This window comes from Camelina sativa, chromosome 18, assembly GCF_030686135.1.
Source record: "Camelina sativa cultivar CO46 ecotype springtype chromosome 18, ASM3068613v1".
Taxonomy (NCBI): Eukaryota; Viridiplantae; Streptophyta; class Magnoliopsida; order Brassicales; family Brassicaceae; genus Camelina; species Camelina sativa.
The window spans coordinates 12,882,411-12,900,819 of NC_141897.1; the positions used below are offsets into that span (position 1 = coordinate 12,882,411).

The 18,409-nt window shown below is 33.3% G+C and overlaps 1 protein-coding gene across 1 annotated transcript; it reads left to right on the forward strand.

Moving 5' to 3' along the window:
• The first annotated feature begins 11,589 nt into the window (after window positions 1-11,589).
• Window positions 11,590-13,779, forward strand: LOC104763292 (uncharacterized). Its single transcript, XM_010486683.1, has 6 exons — window positions 11,590-11,594; window positions 11,774-11,925; window positions 12,034-12,128; window positions 12,219-12,481; window positions 12,656-12,857; window positions 13,261-13,779. The coding sequence occupies exons 1-6, from the start codon at window positions 11,590-11,592 to the stop codon at window positions 13,777-13,779; spliced, it is 1,236 nt and encodes a 411-aa protein (XP_010484985.1).
• The last annotated feature ends 4,630 nt before the right edge of the window (window positions 13,780-18,409 follow it).

Here is an 18,409-nt window from a genome sequence, read left to right on the forward strand (position 1 = left end):
CGCCTCAATAACTATCATGTTTCAATATCATTCCTTGTATATGAGAATTTTAATGAGTTAGATTGCGCTATCTTTTGGGAAAGGTTGATTTCTATATTACTATTCCATGTCAAATGTTAGTAAGATCATCATGATTTTAAGATTTATAAAGCCCGATCGATTTTTGGCGATAAGGAATTAAGGATTATGATTCTTCCTCTCCTTTGAAAATTAGATTTCTGTGTTAGTATTCTTTTTCTTTCTCAAATGTCCATAGTCTAACCTTCATTTGAGTAGATGTGGTTATAAGGATTAAAGCCTAAGATTTAAATCTTTATTTGGAACCCATATGTTGTTACATATTGTTTATATGAAGTATGAACACAAACCTATATGTTGGAACCCATATGTTGTTACATATTGTTTATATGAAGTATGAACACAAACCTATATGTTGCAACCTTTATTCATTCCATTGTCACACACTTAGGGTATAGGTCAACTGTTTTATGTGAACACTTTAAATCGAGTTTTAGGTTAAACATTGTTTATGTGAACTAGGTGTTAGCCCATGCGGGTTGTTACATAAGCGCAATTATATATTTTTTTTTGAATAACACAAATTAACATGTTGTTGTTATTTCATTTTTTTCGGTGCACGTCAACATTTAAAAACTATGTAGTATGAGTTAAATAAACTAAAAAAAATCAATTTTTCTTTTGACGCTAATATATTTGATGCAATTAACTGATGAACTCATATTTTAACTTACATGCCATATAATTTTGTAGTTGTAGCATATAACTTATGATTTCAAAATTATTGTGATACATATGTTTAATAAAATATTTTTTGTCGTGTTAGTTATGCATTATTTTTATTCATTTATGGTGACAGCTTAAATATTGTAAGATGTTTCAATTAAGAAAAAATCAAAATAATAAATAGTAGGTTTGCAATGTCTCATGTATATATAATTAAGTGAGTCTAACAATATATTATTAGACTAATACATTTTCTATATATATAAAAAAATAGCAACTACTTTATTAGGTTATTATCTTAAACTCTTCACTTGTGTATGCACTATGATTTATATAAAATGATACAGTTTCATGTAAAAAAAATAATGGGAAACTTGCAAAATTAGACCCCTGACTTGAGTCAATTGCAAAATAAACCACCTTTTTTTTCTCTCTACAACATTTGCCACTTTCTCCCAATTAAATCCTTATGTGTTAATTGTATTCACAAAAATGCCATTAATTCTGATTTATTTGAATTTCTTGCGAAAATATTTATTACATCCATATCCTCATCTTCTTCTTTTATTTACGGTTGAGCCATCGCCATCAATTTTCCAACAACCATGAACAACCATATTTGAAGCTCTTAAAGCTTCAATAACCTGAATTTGTAAGCTTAAATAACACCCAATGCTATGAGAACTTCATTTTCTTCATCTCCTCTCCATTTTAATCCAAGAAAATTTGCAAGTGCATTCATCTTGTTATATCTCATGATTCTTGGATAGTGATTAAATTGGTGCTGGGTTTCTTCCGTGGTGACTAAAGACGACGTCCTCGGTGCTTGATATTGCGAAACAACAACCGATAATGTTATTTTCTGGTAGATTTCGTGATTTTCCTTGATTTTTAGCGAAATTAAACTTCATTTGTTAGTCTAACCGTCATAATATCATGTAAAGTCTACTACGCGGTCAATTTTGCAATTAAATTTTTATCGAGTTTCGCGCCCGTAGACTGAAATTTCAATCTCCTTAATTTCATTTGAAAACAAAAAAATATGGTTCAGACTGCATTATAATCTTTCTGTCGAATACTTCGTTTGCAGTCTACTAGGGTCTATTTTTGCAATTGACCAAATTCTTGACTTTTTAGTTATGACTGCCGGACGAAGTCTTCTTACACTACAAAAAATCAGGTGTGTTGTATCATTTATTTTGTATCACAAAATAGAATGAAGTAAATTTAAATTACTTATTTTCAAGTGAAGCAAATAAAAGTGATTAGCATCAATTAGATCATTTGATGTTATAATTATCTAATTTTACATCAGTTATTTATAATTGATTCAGTTTCAACTAGTTTGTATCACTTTTTTAAAATTGATATAAAATTTATTTTTATATCACTTAGATAATTGATGTGTTTTTTTGTGGATAAAATCACTTTTAAAACGATTTACAATTTACATCAATTAAAAACTGATGTTACAAAATTATATTTAAACAATTAATAAATATAATTAAATACATATTTGTGTGTTGAAAAAAATGTTTTGCGCGTTAATTTCTTTAGTTTCTTTTCCTGCTCTTTCTCTCTCGTTATCTCTGATACCGAAACAAAGAAAAACAGATCGAGGAGAATCAATCAGAAGAAGAAATCTTAGAGAAATTGGAAGCTTCTCTCTTGTATTCGAGTTTGGTTCGGCGAAGTTTGTCAGGTCAAAGGTCAAGAACTGGTAAATCTTTCGTCCTCTTTTTTTTTTTTTTTGCTTAAAAAATCAGTCCAATCCTTGTAGTCATCGATTTCTATATTTGGATTTTTTTGGTGGTTGTTCGATAATTGATTTGGATCCGAGATTAGGTGTTTCTCAGTGATTTAAAACCTGTAGAAATTGGGTCGAATTGGGAATTTGGTTGTCTGATTTGTCTTTGTGGATTAGATGCGAGCAATTCTTATTGTCTGATTTGGTTTGTGGATTTGTCTTTTTTATTCAGTTCTGTAGTGTGTTTCACTTTGTGGCCGTGCTGATGGGTACGAAACAAAAGATCTTGGACTTAAAAGTCATCACATCTTAATCAGTGTTTTTCTCTCAGTTTAAAGGTTGTTTTTTGTTTTTGGTTGTGATGTTATTAACAGGTACATATTAGAAGTTGTGATGATATATCATGGTTTTTACGGTTTTTAACCATGATATAAGTGTGCTTTTTGAGTCTTTTCATTTGTTTCTAGGTTGTCTTTGAGTCTTTACAAGTTATCTAGGATTTTGGCACGGATGGAGCGTAATGGAGCAATTTGGATCATTTTGGAGCATTTAACCGAAGAAATCAACTTGGAGTCGGATCAGAGTGAGAGCATCGATCGACACCCAAGGAGCATCGGTCGACACCAAGCTGATCCGACACAAGACTTCAAAATTGGAAGTTTTACAAAGTTGCCCGAAGTTTTCCATATTTGCAGCATTGGTCCCTGACGTGTTTTAGGACATATATATATATTGTTTTTGGGTTTTAGAAAACCCCTAAGTTTTATTCAAGCAAGTTTTATTTTTCTGCAATCCTGTGAGATTTTGAGAGCTTTTGGGAGAGAGATCTGAACTGCTTTGAGAGAAGAATTCTCGAACTCCCTCTTTACTCTTTTAATTTCAATTGCTTATTATTCAGAATTATGTTTTGTTCTTCATTGAATATGTCTGAGTAGTTTGCTTGTTAGGTTCAGGGTTTTTCACAGGGATTTATGAATTATTAGATCTGTTTATTTAGGATTCTTTATCTTTCTAGATCTTCATCATAGGTTGTTCTTAATGCTAGATCTTTGAATAGCCATCTGGATTTAGATCTTAGGATTATTGATTGATATGAGAATATCATTGATTTTCCTGATAAAACCTTTTGATGAACAAAATTACTTCTTGCAAAGAGATTTGATTTAGTAATTTTGTGAACAATCTAAACTTGTTTTTAAAGCTGATTTTTAACCTAGAATTTTACAAAGAGATTTGGATTTTCTGGTTTAAAATTTAGATAATATTTGCAGTGAGAACTGATTTATTTTACAGAAGAGTTTAGAGTTTTAAATTGCTTGAATCCTATTTAATTATTGATTTAATATTTTGTAATTTCCTAAGAAATTCCCTGGATCTAGCTTTTTGATCTTCTGAATTTACAACAGTTTTATTTAATATTTTGCATTGCTTTTCTTTATTTAAATCAACTTGTTTAGCATAATCATAAAACTCTATAATTTATTGTGTAATCTATAGTCCTTATGGAATTTGACCCCTAAGTATTACAGTGACCTCTTAATTTGAGAGAGTAGCTCAGGGTTTAATTTGAGCATATCAAATTTTGGCGCCGTTGCCGGGGACTCTTTGATCTACCATTAGATTTGAGTTTTTAATTTCGTCTAAATTTTTTTTTTTTTTTCTACTTACACGTTTTTGTTTTTCCTCTTTTTGGTGTTTCAGGTGCATGCCTCCTAGACCTCACACAAGGAGCAACAAGACTGATCCTACTGTGAAGCTTTCAAACCAAGAGTTGGGAAAACTTGAGCGTGAGAACAGAAAAACAGCCAAAACCTTGAAGATGGTTAACACAGTCATTTTGATTCGTGATGAGTATGGTGCTTTGAGAGATCAAGAGGGCCACTTGCGCAATGATCAGGGCCAAAAGATTGATGCAGAAGGCAATGTGATTGCTGAAGCTATTGGCGACGAGCAGGCTGATGGTGTCGATCTACACCACATGGGTGTCGGTCAACACCCCCTTCCAGCAGACGGACATGGAGCTGCCGACCACGTTCACAACCCGGTTCGAAGAAAGAATCAAAACTGGGATCTGATCAGGACTATTGCAGACTTCAACAGAGCTGATTTGATGTATGAAAACCGCTCTGCAATTGTTCCACCCCCATTCCCAAGGAATGACTTTGAGCTAAAGCCTGCATACTTCCAGCTAGTTGGATAAAGACCCTTCTCTAACCTGCCAAATGAGAAGGCTCTGGACCATATTGAGCACTTTGAAGACCTGGCGACTAGTATCAAGGCCAATGGAGTAACTGAAGACTACATCTACTGCAAGCTCTTCCCATACTCACTTGCAGGAGAAGCATCCCAATGTTTGAAACAGTTGCCAGCCAGATCTTTGACCTCTTGGCAACAAGTAAAGGTGGCTTTCCTCAATTACTTTTATGATGATGCCATGTCAGATGAGCTAAGATTCAAGCTGTCCTCCTTCAAGTAAAGACCAGATGAAGCTTTCAAGATAGCTTGGGTAAGATTCAAGGCTTATCAAAGGGACTGTCCACACCATGGATTTTCAAGAGTGCAACTGCTGAGTATCTTCTTCAGAGGATGTGACTGGGAGTATCAGTTAGCTTTGGATGCTGCAAGCCATGGGAACTTCAAGACAAGATATCCTGAAGATGTTGAAGCCTTGATTGAGAATTTGGCCTCCAGCAATAGTACTAAGAGAGCTGATGCTGAAAGAAAGAGATTACATGGAGGATTTGATTCAAACCAGCTAGCTTCAGTCAATTCTAAGCTAGATTCAGTGCATAATCTTCTTGTGGGTAAGAAATCAGTTCACTTTGCTGCTGAAGTTGAGACATTTGAGCCAGAGCCAGAGAATATAGAGGAGAATGTCAACTATGTGTATGGAGCTGGGTATCAAGGTCAGAGATTCGGTAATCAACAAAGTAACAAGCCTTCCAGTGGGAACTCTTCAGGCTACCCCTCTCAAACAGAACCCGAAACTGCAAAATCTCAGGTTCTAGCTGCTGAAAGGGTGTACCAAGCGAATATTCCTTTTCCTAAGCCAATAAGGTCCAAACAGGAGCTTGAGGAAGCTAGGTGCAATGCAATGATGGATAAGGTAATGATTGAGAAACCTTTAATTGATGCAGTAAGGCTTTCACCACCACTTAAGCGGTATGTGAAGAGGATGGTATCCAATGGTTTGAGCCCTGAGGAAGGCGCACTGCTTACCAAGGATGTCAGTGCGATTCTTTTGAACCAGCCTCCACAGAGGAAGAAAGAGAAGAAGCAAGAGGTAGTTGTCTCTGAGAAATTGAGTGCAATGATCCAGAGTAGGATTGCAAAGAAGCTACCAGATTCTGGAAGTTTTGTGTTAGATTGTTCTATCTCCACAGGAAGGTTTGCTCAGTCACTTTGCGATCTTGGATCTAGCATCAATTTGATGCCACATTCTGTTGCTCTAAGACTTGGGATGACAGATTTTAAGCCAACTTAGATATCTCTTATCTTAGCTGATCGATCCCGAAGAATTCCTGAAGGTGTTTTTGAGGATATTCCAATTAAGGTTGGAAACTTCATGATTCCCACTGAATTTGTGGTGTTGGAGTATGATAAAGAGCCTAATGATCCTCTCATCTTTGGAAGATCTTTCTTGGCAACAGCTGGTGCAATCATAGATGTGCAGAAGGGACACATAACACTGAATGTGGAAGGTTTGAGTCTGAACTTTGAGATGGATAAGCTGAGGAGAGCTCCTACTATTGATGGACAAACTTTTTCTTTTGAAGAAGTTTCTGATATTCGAGCATTAGGCTCCGTGTCGATCGACACCGCTGCAGCATCGATCGACACCCCTCCACGACTGAGCCCGCACTTGACCAGAACTGAGAGCTCGCAGGACATTCTCTGTGCTTCAAGTCAGAAACCTGTTCCCACACAGAAAAATCACCTCTCCACACTCCAGAACCCGCAAGTAAGGCCAATGTACACATCTTCTGCACCTAATCCTCCTCAAATCATCAATAAGACTTTTAAAGGTACAAGAACTGTTTTGCAGTTAACTAAGCCACGTGATTATCGTAGAGCGCTTGTTTCTTCTGTTGATGATTTTGCAGGACATAAAAGAAGCAAACCCATCCCAAAATCCCACCCAGGTCCGTTTCCTTACATCCTTGCAGACCTCATGCACCTAAAGCTTTTACACCACCTTGGATGAAGAGGACATTCTCTCAGAAGCATTCACTGCCACGTTCTGATCCACCTTATGCCTGAGCTTCAACGCAATCCAGCTAATGACTGAAAACAAGCGCTTAGTGGGAGGCAACCCACTTCTAGATTTTTCTTTTCTTTTTGAGACATTTTTCTTTTTGTATTGAGTCAGTTTTTGTTTGAAATCATGAACTATCTATCTATCATGTTGCTTTTAACTTGTGTTTGAGTGTCTCTTAACAGAATAATCATCCAAGGATTGATCAATCAACACAACTATCTGCAACTAACAAGGAGTTACGGCCAAAAACACCATTCGTGATGAGTCTCGGTCGACACTAAAATGGTATCGGTTGACGCCCCATGGTAACCCGAAAACAGTTCGTGTATTCATTACAATTTTCAATACGTTTTTGTTTCTTTTTGCTTTACTCTTACTTGAAAACACTAGGGACGGTGTCGTTTAAGTCCGGGGGAGGTTAATACTAACTACTAACATAGTTCTTGTTTTTAGTGTGTCAAAGCCGATTTTTGTTTTTATTGAGTCAAAATTTTCTCAATATTTGTTGGGAACTATGATTTATCTCTTTAGTGTATTGCCTTGGTTGATTAATGCTGCAGATTGAATCCACTAATACGACTAATGAAAAATCCAATGGCTGACCAGTAAACCAGAGACATCTAAATTTCCAACTGAATCCATCAAAGCTTGAGGTAATTTCTGTACTTTTCTTTTTAACTCATCAAGGAGATTGATGTTAATAGAGCTTAACTCCTGACAAGTAAGATTTTCAAAAGAAAATGGTACTCCTCTCCCTTATTTAAGTTGGAGAGATTATTCCTGAGAGCTTTGTTTAGAAAAAAAAAATGAGAGAATAAAAGATGAGATGATTTTGATCAGTTTAGAGAGGTAGGTAAATTACATGTGACCTCATTATTCTACTCTTGAGTCAAATGATCACACAAAGCTTGGAAGCGAGGGGTAGGTAAATTACCGATGACCCCATTATTCGCCTACACCTTTGAATCAGAAAAAAAAAAAAGATATGATAAAAATAAACAGCAAAGCAAAGCTCAAAGGAGGATAAGAATAGAATAAGTATGGGGGAGATGAAGAATACCACATGTTGTAAAAAGATATATCTTGCTTGTTATGGTATAGTACGGGAATGAGTCTAGAAGGTTCTTGACATTGATCAAATTGATGAGACCCACCGATGAAGGCTTAATGGAGGAAGTAGTGGATTTTTGTTTGAATTTGGGATGCTATGAATGTCAACGGAGAAGTACATGGTGATTCGATTTGGATTTGTCTGCTAAGCATATGGATTATGGTTTGGATGATCATGGCAATACCTTAAAGAGAAAATGAGTTTCTGTGTTTTCAAACCTCTTTCACAGGTCTAAGTTTCTGTTTTGCTTGAGGGCAAGCAAAGGCTAAGTATAGGGGAGTTGATATATCATGGTTTTTACGGTTTTTAACCATGATATAAGTGTGCTTTTTGAGTCTTTTAATTTGTTTCTAGGTTGTCTTTGAGTCTTTACAAGTTATCTAGGATTTTGGCACGGATGGAGCGAAATGGAGCAATTTGGATCATTTTGGAGCATTTAACCAAAAAAATCAACTTGGAGTCGGATCAGAGTGACAACATCGATCGACACCCAAGGAGCATCGGTCGACACCAAGCTAATCCGACACAAGACTTCAAAATTGGAAGTTTTACAAAGTTGCCCGAAGTTTTTCATATTTGCATCATTGGTCCCTGACGTGTTTTAGGACATATATATATTGTTTTTGGGTTTTAGAAAACCCCTAAGTTTTATTCAAGCAATTTTTATTTTTCTGCAACCCTATGAGATTTTGAGAGCTTTTGGGAGAGAGATCTGAACTGCTTTGAGAGAAGAATTCTTGAACTCCCTCTTTACTCTTTTAATTTCAATTGCTTATTATTCAGAATTATGTTTTGTTCTTCATTGAATACGTCTGAGTAGTTTGCTTGTAAGGTTCATGGTTTTTCATAGAGATTTTATGAATTATTAGATCTATTTATTTAGGATTCTTTATCTTTTTAGATCTTCGTCATAGGCTGTTCATAATGCTAGATTTTGATTAGCCATCTGGATTTAGATCTTAGGATTATTGATTGATATGAGAATATAATTTATTTTCCTGATAAAACCTTTTGATGAGCAAAATTACTTCTTGCAAAGAGATTTGATTTAGTAAATTTGTGAACAATCTAAACTTGTTTTTAAAGCTGATTTTTAACCTAGAATTTTACAAAGAGATTTGGATTTCTGGTTTTAAATTTAGATAATATTTGCAGTGAGAACTGATTTATTTTACAGAAGACTTTAGAGTTCTAGATCTGATTTTAATTGCTTGAATCCTATTTAATTATTCATTTAATATTTTGTAAATTCCTGAGAAATTCCCTGGACCTAGCTTTTTGATCTTCTAAATTTACAACAGTTTTATTTAATATTTTGCGTTGCTTTTTTTTATTTAAATCAACTTGTTTAGCGTAATCATAAAACTCTATAATTTATTGTGTAATCTAGAGTCCTTGTGGAATTCGACCCCTAAGTATTACAGTGACCTCTTAATTTGAGAAAGTAGCTCAAGGTTTAATTTGAGCATATCAGTATTACTTCGTACTTTTCCAAACCATAAAACTAATTTGAGAGAGTAGCTCAAGGTTTACTGAGTGTTGTTTTATTGGTGGATCCAAAATTTGATTCAAAAGTATAATATTTTACACATTGATCGTTTAAAAGAAATATGAGCATCTAATGCTCAAATAAAACTTTAAATTCTTTATCAATAAACTTGATTTTTTTTTGTTAAAACCAAAATATGTAATTTAAATAAAAATTATAAAAATATGTATAAATTAGTAAGATGTTAGAAATAAAACAAAATTTAAGAAAAATGTTATATATATATATATATCAGATTTTTTTGAAATAAAATATAGAATCAAACTCTTATAATATTTTATATTTGATATCAAACCCATATAACAACATTTAGGAAAAGTTTAAAAAAATATTTAAGATTTGAGATATAGTGGGAGCGAAGGACAAAATGATTATTGATATGACACCCCGGTTTCAGAGACTTGCGAAGAGGTTTAATAGAATTGATTTGGCCACCTATGTCACCAAAGTGCACTTATCTTTTCGGTCAAGGGTCCTGAGAAAACTCTAAAGTTAAGCATGCTTGAGCGGGAGTAGTCGCATGATGGGTGACCTTCCGGGAAGTGACTGTCGGAATTGTGCGAGTGAGGACAAAACACAGGGAAAGATCATGTGGTGATTTGTAGGGATGGTAACAAGTTTTTAACGCCTCCCGGACATAACAAACCGACCTTCAAATATGGATGGGCTCACGGGCCTAGTTAGAGGACATAAGGCCCATTAAGGAAGGTGGGCCCATGGACTGGGATTAGACATGGGGCCCATTGAGAGGTTACGGACGGAACGTTACAAGTGGTATCAAAGCCAAACCCAGATGAGTGTGTAGTCGAGTGGGCTCACTATCAGGGGTGACGGTCTTGGTGCGCAACGAGGACGTTGCGATCTGGTAGTGGGGGTGAATTGTGACACTCCGGTTTCAGAGACTTGCGGAGAGGTTTAAAAGAATTGATTTGGCCACCTATGTCACCAAAGTGCACTTATCTTTTCGGCCAAGTGTCGTGGGAGAACTCTAGAGTTAAGCGTGCTTGAGCTGGAGTAGTCTCAGGATGGGTGACTTTCCGGGAAGTGACTGTCGGAACTGTGCGAGTGAGGACAAAACACAGGGAAAGATCATGAGGTGATTTGTAGGGATGGTAACAAATCTTTAAAGCCTCCCGGACGTAGCAAACCGATCGTCAAATATGGATGGGATGTAAGACCCATTAAAGAAGGTGGGTCCATGGACTGGAATTGAACATGGGGCCCACTGAGAGGTGGCGGACGGAGCGTTACAATTGATATGATGGCAACGGCGGACCCACGTAGAGTTAAGGGTAGTCAGCTGACCTGGTCAAATTTTGAAAATTTTTCTAGTAGTATAGGTTTTGTATATCTATATCTAATGTAATATAAAATATTGCACCAATTTGACCTCCCTAATTTTATGGTGACATCGAAGGCCCAACCCACAATGAAACAAAGTTTTTTTTGTTTTAAGTTAGAAATAAATTAGCCCATATTTTAACCTAACTATTAATATTTGTCAAACCAAAGTGAGTTTAAATAAAGAAAAAAAAGAACTTTTGTCTCATATGTGCCTCAGTTTTGTAATTTTCTTCTTCCCAACTCACGATTCACGAACAGAACTGAGCAGGTCGACCTTTTCAATCGATTAATCAAGTAAGTTTATAAAAACTAGATTTTGTTTTTACAATGATTTAATTAAATTGTATTGAAATTTCAATATATATTAATATATAGGAGTTAAGTCTTAGAATTGCAATAAAATTTTGTGCTTGTATAAAAGGTAAACAATTTGTAATTATAAATTTTAATCCAACTTTTTGTGATCATAATTAATGAGTTAAAAATTTCTTTTATTAATAGTTGACCGTGTACGTACACCAATTTGTTGCTTGATCATGTGTAGACTTTTGGTTAAATTGGTGTTGATGAACTGTGTAGAAAAAAAAGAAGAAAAATTGTGTGTATCATAATTCATTTGGCATATATATATATATTTATGTATTTATTTATTTAATGTTGACAATTTTGTTTTCATAATTTGGTTTCAGTCAAAGGTTCAGAGCAATGAACACTTTGAAAAATTATTATAAAAGAAAAGAAACATCTCCACTTCGGAAGTGAATCAAATGATATTGACTTATCTTGGGATCGAGTAGATCGAAAAAGAATAACTGATTATCATCTAAATCAAAGAGATGAGGTAATTCAGAGATACTTGATTAGAGGATCTTGTCAACCTCGTGGGCATACTTTTAAACAAATTCTGATAGGAAAGACACCAAGACGTTTTAATCCAGCTTGGTTTGATCGATACCAAAACTGGTTAGAGTATAGTGTGAAAGAAAAAAAAAGCTTTTTCCTGTGTTGTTACTTGTTCAGAGACAGTTCTAGGAAAGCTGTGAGAATTGATGCATTTATCACAGATGGATTCTGTAGGAGGAATAATTTCAAAAATTTTTCAGATCATGTGGGAGATGTTGATAGTTTTCATAACAACGCAGTTATGAAGTGTGAAAATTTGATGAAACAAGGTCAGTCTATTGAGCATGTTTTGCATAAACAGGACGATATTACAAGAAATGAGTATCGTATTCGGTTGAATGCTTCAGTTGATGCTTCCAGATACTTATTGCGACAAGGATTACCTTTTCGTGGTCATGATGAGTCTGAAAAATCTGCTAATCGAGGAAACTTTGTGGAACTTTTTAAGTACACTGCTGATCAGAATGAAGTTGTAAGGAAAGTTATTTTAAGTAATGCTCCTGGAAATAATCAAATGAAATGTCCTAATATTCATAAAGATATTGTTCATTGTTTTGCAGAGGAAGTAGTCAAATCTATTATTGAAGAGATTGATCATGATGTTTTTGCTTTGTTGGTGGATGAATCTGCTGACGTTTCTGATAAAGAACAAATGGCAGTAGTGTTTAGATTTGTTGATAAAAGTGGGATAGTCAAAGAGAGATTCTTGAGTATTACACATGTGAGTGAGACATCTGCAACATCTTTAAAATCTGCTATTGATAATTTGTTTGCTAAATATGGATTGAGTATTAAAAAGTTGAGAGGGCAAGGCTATGATGGAGCAAGTAATATGAAAGGCGAATTCAATGGATTAAAATCATTAATTATGAGGGAAAGCACATCAGCATATTATGTCCACTGTTTTGCTCATCAACTTCAGTTAGTTGTTATAGCAGTTGCAAAAAAACATTTTAATGTTAGAGACTTTTTTGATATGATTTCTCTATTGTTGAATGTGGTGGGAGCTTCATGCAAAAGAAAAGATATGATCCGAGAGAGTCATAGAAAAAAGATTCAAGAAGAAATTAATAATGGTGAAAGAAGTACTGGAACAGGGTTTAATCAAGAGATCTCTCTTCAAAGACCAGGAAATACCCGTTGGAGTTCTCACTACAGAACTCTAGTGCGATTGATTGAGTTATTTTCTTCTATAATCGAGGTGCTCGAGTACATTGAGAATGAAGGTGTACATGACTTGAAAAGACGTCAAGCAAATGGCCTCCTTAACTATTTACATAGCTTTGATTTTGTGTTTTATTTGCAAATGATGATACACCTTTTAGGACTCACAAAGAATTTGTCAATGGCGCTACAAAGACAAGATCAAGATATTTTAAATGCTATGACATTGGTAGGATCAACTAAGAGGCAACTTCAATTGTTTAGGGATGATGGGTGGAATTCTCTCATGATGAAAGTTTCTTCATTTTGTGAGAAACATGAGCTTGAAACGGTTGAGATGGAGGCAGATTTTGTTGACCCGAAGAGACGAAGAAAAAAAAGGAGTATCAAATATGCATCATTACAAGGTCAATTGCTTATATGATATCTTGGATATGCAGCTTCAAGAATTTAACAACCGCTTTAATGAGGTGAACACTGAATTGCTTATTTGTGTTGCTTCTCTATCTCCCATTGATGCATTTTCTGAGTTTGATCACTCAAAGTTATTGACGTTATCTAAGTTCTATCCAGATGACTTTAGTTCGGGGGAGTTCATATCTCTTGAGCAAGAATTATCTATCTACATTGATAATGTACGAAATGATGACATATTTTCTAATTTGAAGAATCTAGGGGACCTTGCTCGATTGTTGGTGGAAACACGAAAACATATGTCATATCCTTTGGTTTACAAGCTTTTGAAGTTGGTTTTGATTTTGCCGGTTGCTACTACAACTGTTGAGAGATGTTTTTCAGCCATGAAATTCATAAAGACGCATCGACGTAATCGGATTGGAGATGAATTTTTGAATGGTTGTTTAGTTTGTTTTATCGAGAAAGATGTGTTCAATACTATTACAAATGAGACTGTGATAAAAAGATTTCAGAACATGAAGAATCATAGAATGCTATTGTAGGATGTTTTTCTTGGACGTTGTATATTTTTAATATGAAAGGAATTTTTTTACTATGTTTTGACCTGGGTGAAAAAAATTCCTGGATACGCTACTGTATGATAGTAATCCAAATTAGATAATAGAGATGAATCTTTAAAAATAAAATAATGTAAAATATATATCTTTTAGTCTCTAAAATTAAAATTTAGCATTAAACTATTGCAATAATATGTTATTTGTACAATACATGTGTATATCCAACGATGTTTTTTAAAATACATGTATAATATATACCAACATATATACAAAGTTTTTATATGTAAAAAAGACTGAGCATTCCTTTTTAAGTGACAATACACAGAAATTCTTTATAATGAAAAAACTCAAAATATATAACCAATTATGCAAAAATAATTTTACCATAATATCTCACCTTTAATTGTTGGTTGACTTTGTTACTCATTTTGGTGGTGGGTCTGAAGGGACCGAATGACTAGCATTCTCTTGTAAATATTCTTTCATAAAAGGTTTCAGTGGTGCCATTCTTTCTTTCCATCCATCAAACCTACCCACAATTTCATTTAACTTCTCTCCCATCTCATTTTTAAAGATGTTTACGAGATCCACCAAATCAGCTATACTAGGGTTTCCCGAATTTTCAATGGCAGCTATTTCTTCATTCACATTCTTAGATTCCCCTCCCACTCTTCTTTCTACTCGGGACTGAACATCTTCGTTAAACATGTGTTCAAAGTTTTATCATCCCTATTGTTTTTAGGAAACAAATCTATAATCGTTATTGCTTAGAGTAATTTAGATTTGTTGATCTTTATAACAAGTCGACACATGTTTAATTCTAAACCATATTGCTTTGACTTCGCATGCTTTAATATATCAATATCTCATGCTTTATTGATTAATTCATGTTGTTTAAAGATTGATTACCGATTATGCTCCACGTTTGACCTTAAACGTGCAGTCTGGAGTATTGACTTATATTATTATGTTTGTTTATGATCGATTATGCTCCATATTTGATCTTAAACGTGTCTGATCATAGTTAGTGATTTATATTATTATTATGTTAAATATAAATGTTTCAGTTAGTTTTGATTAAGCTTGAAGTCAAACATATGAGTAATACTGAAATTTATTCATCAACGATTAATACCCCTTTGCTTTACCCTTAGCATATTGAGGATCTATACTATATTATTTAATCTGTTTATTTTATCTCATGTCTTATAATATACTCACGTGGTATCGTTTGTTTGATGCATCGTTTGTGACGTCGTCTCCGTGTTGATTTATATACCGAAAGCTATACAAGTTATATCTTAACATAAGAGGACCGAGTAACAATTACTCCTTCCGTCTAGTAAATATTAATGTTTAGAAACTTTTACACATTTTAAAAAAATAATGATTATTGAGTTTAAATATATATTTTTCTTTGACTAAAGAGATATTATTTAATTTTAAACCAATAACAATTTAAAATTTTAAATATTTTTAATGATTACTTTTTCAAATTTACAAAACATTAATCTTTATAAAACAAAAAATATCCCAAAATATCAATTTTTATGAAACAGAGGGAGTATTAGCGAACGATGCTTATGTGTCTGCTCATGGACAACATCTTCATCGAGATAAGTATTATTTTTTATATTTTATAGATTAGCAAATAAATAAGTATGCTATGATTTATTAGCTAGTGTTTTATATTAAAAAAAACTTATATTTATTGATAACTGATTAAAACACACACATATATATATATATGTGATTTTATAGAACGTTTTGGATTTCATAATAAAATCTTAAGTAAAAAAAAAACGTTTGAAAAAAAAATATATATATATATATATATATATAAAGATATGATGCTTAATATTTAATTAGCATTAATTTATATGATTGTTTATAATGTTTATGATTTATTTTATATGTTTAATCACAAATTTAAATCTAATTAAAATTAGATATAATATCATGATGAAATATTTTAAATCATGTCTCCAACATTTTTTGGTGAATACATTGAAAATTTAGTAACAAATTACTAAATAATAATTATTGATCATGTTTTCTTGGCATAATAAGTATTAATCATGTTTTCTTGGCTAATAATTATTGATCATATTTTCTTGGCATCACTTCTGTGGGGAGGTTTAATTCCAAGTATATGACCATAAAAATTCACTAGTTCTTTAGAATAATCTAAAGAAAGTAAATGACTAAAAGTCTGTAAAAGAATACAAAACAACTTATTCAAATTATTACCAAAATTATAATTGAAAATAATATCTTTAGTGGAAAGATAGTAGAAAATACATAATTTACATGTCACAAAATATTGTTGTCATGTAGACACAATATAGTGAAAAATATATATTTTTTTTAAAAAATATTATAATTTTATTTTTTGTGACTATGTAAAATTATGAGATGTTGATCTAAATCACATACAATTGGTTTGGTCTATTCATTGAACTGAATATGACTTTATGCAAAGAAAAAGGAAAATGTCACATCAATTATAAGAAAATTGCTATAAAAGTGGTTATAAATGTGGGAATGATATATATATATATAAGGTCGTGGTTAAGTCGACTAGTATCTCCTCTATAAGTGAATAATAAGTACATGAGGTACTTATCTCATCTATATATGATTATGATGAAAGAAGTTAGTGTGAGACAATTTCCACTATTCTGCTACAATAATAAGAAGTAGTAGAAAAAGTATTGAAAGCTCTTGAAAAGTATATATGCTATTGTCTATGGGAACATAATTTTATAATTATGTGTTATAAACTCCCAATTAGTCTCAAAGTTTAAAGGGTCTAAGTTTTGATACATAACCCAATTTGAGAATATTATTGATTACAGAGTGGGATTCAAATCAAGATTGATAGACATGAAGTGTCACTATCTTGAGGGAGAGAATTAATGAATCCCACATACAGAGGTGATGGAACAAATATAAGATTATGTTCACACCCAAAATGAGTTTATTCACTCATATGAAAGAGCAAATCTTGAGGATTTGAAAAGTAATCATGTTGAGACAATAAGCGAAGGAAATACTTTGAAATCATAAGTATTATTACCCAAGGCAATAAAAGTATTTTAGAGATTACATGCATTATCTAGAAGATAAAATGCTTATAATAAACCAAAGGGTTTAATGAAAATCTCAGTGTTTGGCATGACCGGTTAAGCTATTCCAGTTCAGTAGTGATGCGAAAGAATAATCAGAAATTTCTGAAAAGATTCATAAGAGAACCTAAGAGTTTTCCTAGTGTTAATGTGTGCTGCTTTACAAAGCAAGCCGATTATATGGCTTTCACCGACCCCATGAATTTGGATAGTGTCAATTTTCTAGTACGTATACAAAGAGATATTGTGGACTGATCATCCACCATATATTCGAGTTTGCGAGAGTATTTGGTTAATTGACAATGGTGGTGAAACCAGGCTATGTGATTGACAAAAATGACTCTATATGTCAATAAGTTCGCATCGGGCCAATGAATTATCATGAGTACTCCCCATTACAATTGATTTAGGTCAGAAACCAGATATATTCCATCATAAATGTGTTATACATGTTGGTTGCTCCACCACAACGGTATAAGATGGGATTTGAAATAATGTTGGAACTATGTTGGATATTGATCTCTCTTGATGATTGAATATCTTGTGATGCAGAGACTGTGGGTTCTGTGAGTCAGTCTTTCCAACATGAGAGGGAGAAAATAAACAGCTAAAAAGAAATATATTGAGAGAAATTATCTTGATCCTCGTACTAATAAATGTGCGCTAAAAATTGAAAAGATAATTTATTGGCAAAGTTTGCAAAGATGCTAAAGGCATGCAAGAGCCATTTTCTAACCTTGAGTGAAAATTCTCATATACCAGTTGTGCTCCAATTAATGTCCTAGAAGGATATTATCAACTGCTATTAAGTCTAAAGATCGCATGAAGTGTGATAGACTTATGGTTCCAAATATAAGTATCCTGGAAAAACTAATAGAGCATAATTTAATATGGCTCCGAAGAAGCAAAGAGTTATGAAAAATCTCTACATACAAAAGGTCTAGAGATAGAGACATGAATAAGAAAGAGATTCAAATACCTGAGAATCATAATGAAATGAAATATCAACAAGTTGAGTCATGTCTAAAATGAAAAGGAACCAATACGCAAATCGACGTCTTAAAATGTTTGCATGCAGTGTTGCAGTTGATGATGTTATTGATGAAAATCGAGGATCATAAACCGCGGTTAATAGAAAGTTTTATTGAAAAGTGTACACAAATAATGATTGGTTAATCATTGAAAGAAATAGCTATGAAATAGTTCAAATCTCTTGAAGATATAATATTTGGACTTGCAGTCCTTACACTTGAAAGTGTAAAATGAGTGGGACATAAGGGGATCTTTATGAGAAATATAGTACATGTAGTAGTACAATGGCTCTTATAAATATTTGATATTTGTTATGAGAAATGAACTCATCATATGGTGGAAGCAACTATTTTAGATCTCATATGAGTTTGACAATAAGAGAAAGACTTGAATCAGTCTATTCAGAAGGTTTTCAAACTGTCAGAACTTTCCCTTAAAGTAATTATATTGCTAGA

Excerpts from the sequence above, each read along its gene's own strand:
- LOC104763292 (XM_010486683.1), top strand. Across the intron at positions 12,129-12,218 it reads CTGCTGATCAGAATGAAGTT|GAAGTAGTCAAATCTATTAT; the intron begins GTAAGGAAAGTT and ends TGTTTTGCAGAG. Across the intron at positions 12,858-13,260 it reads TATTTTCTTCTATAATCGAG|CTTCAAGAATTTAACAACCG; the intron begins GTGCTCGAGTAC and ends TTGGATATGCAG.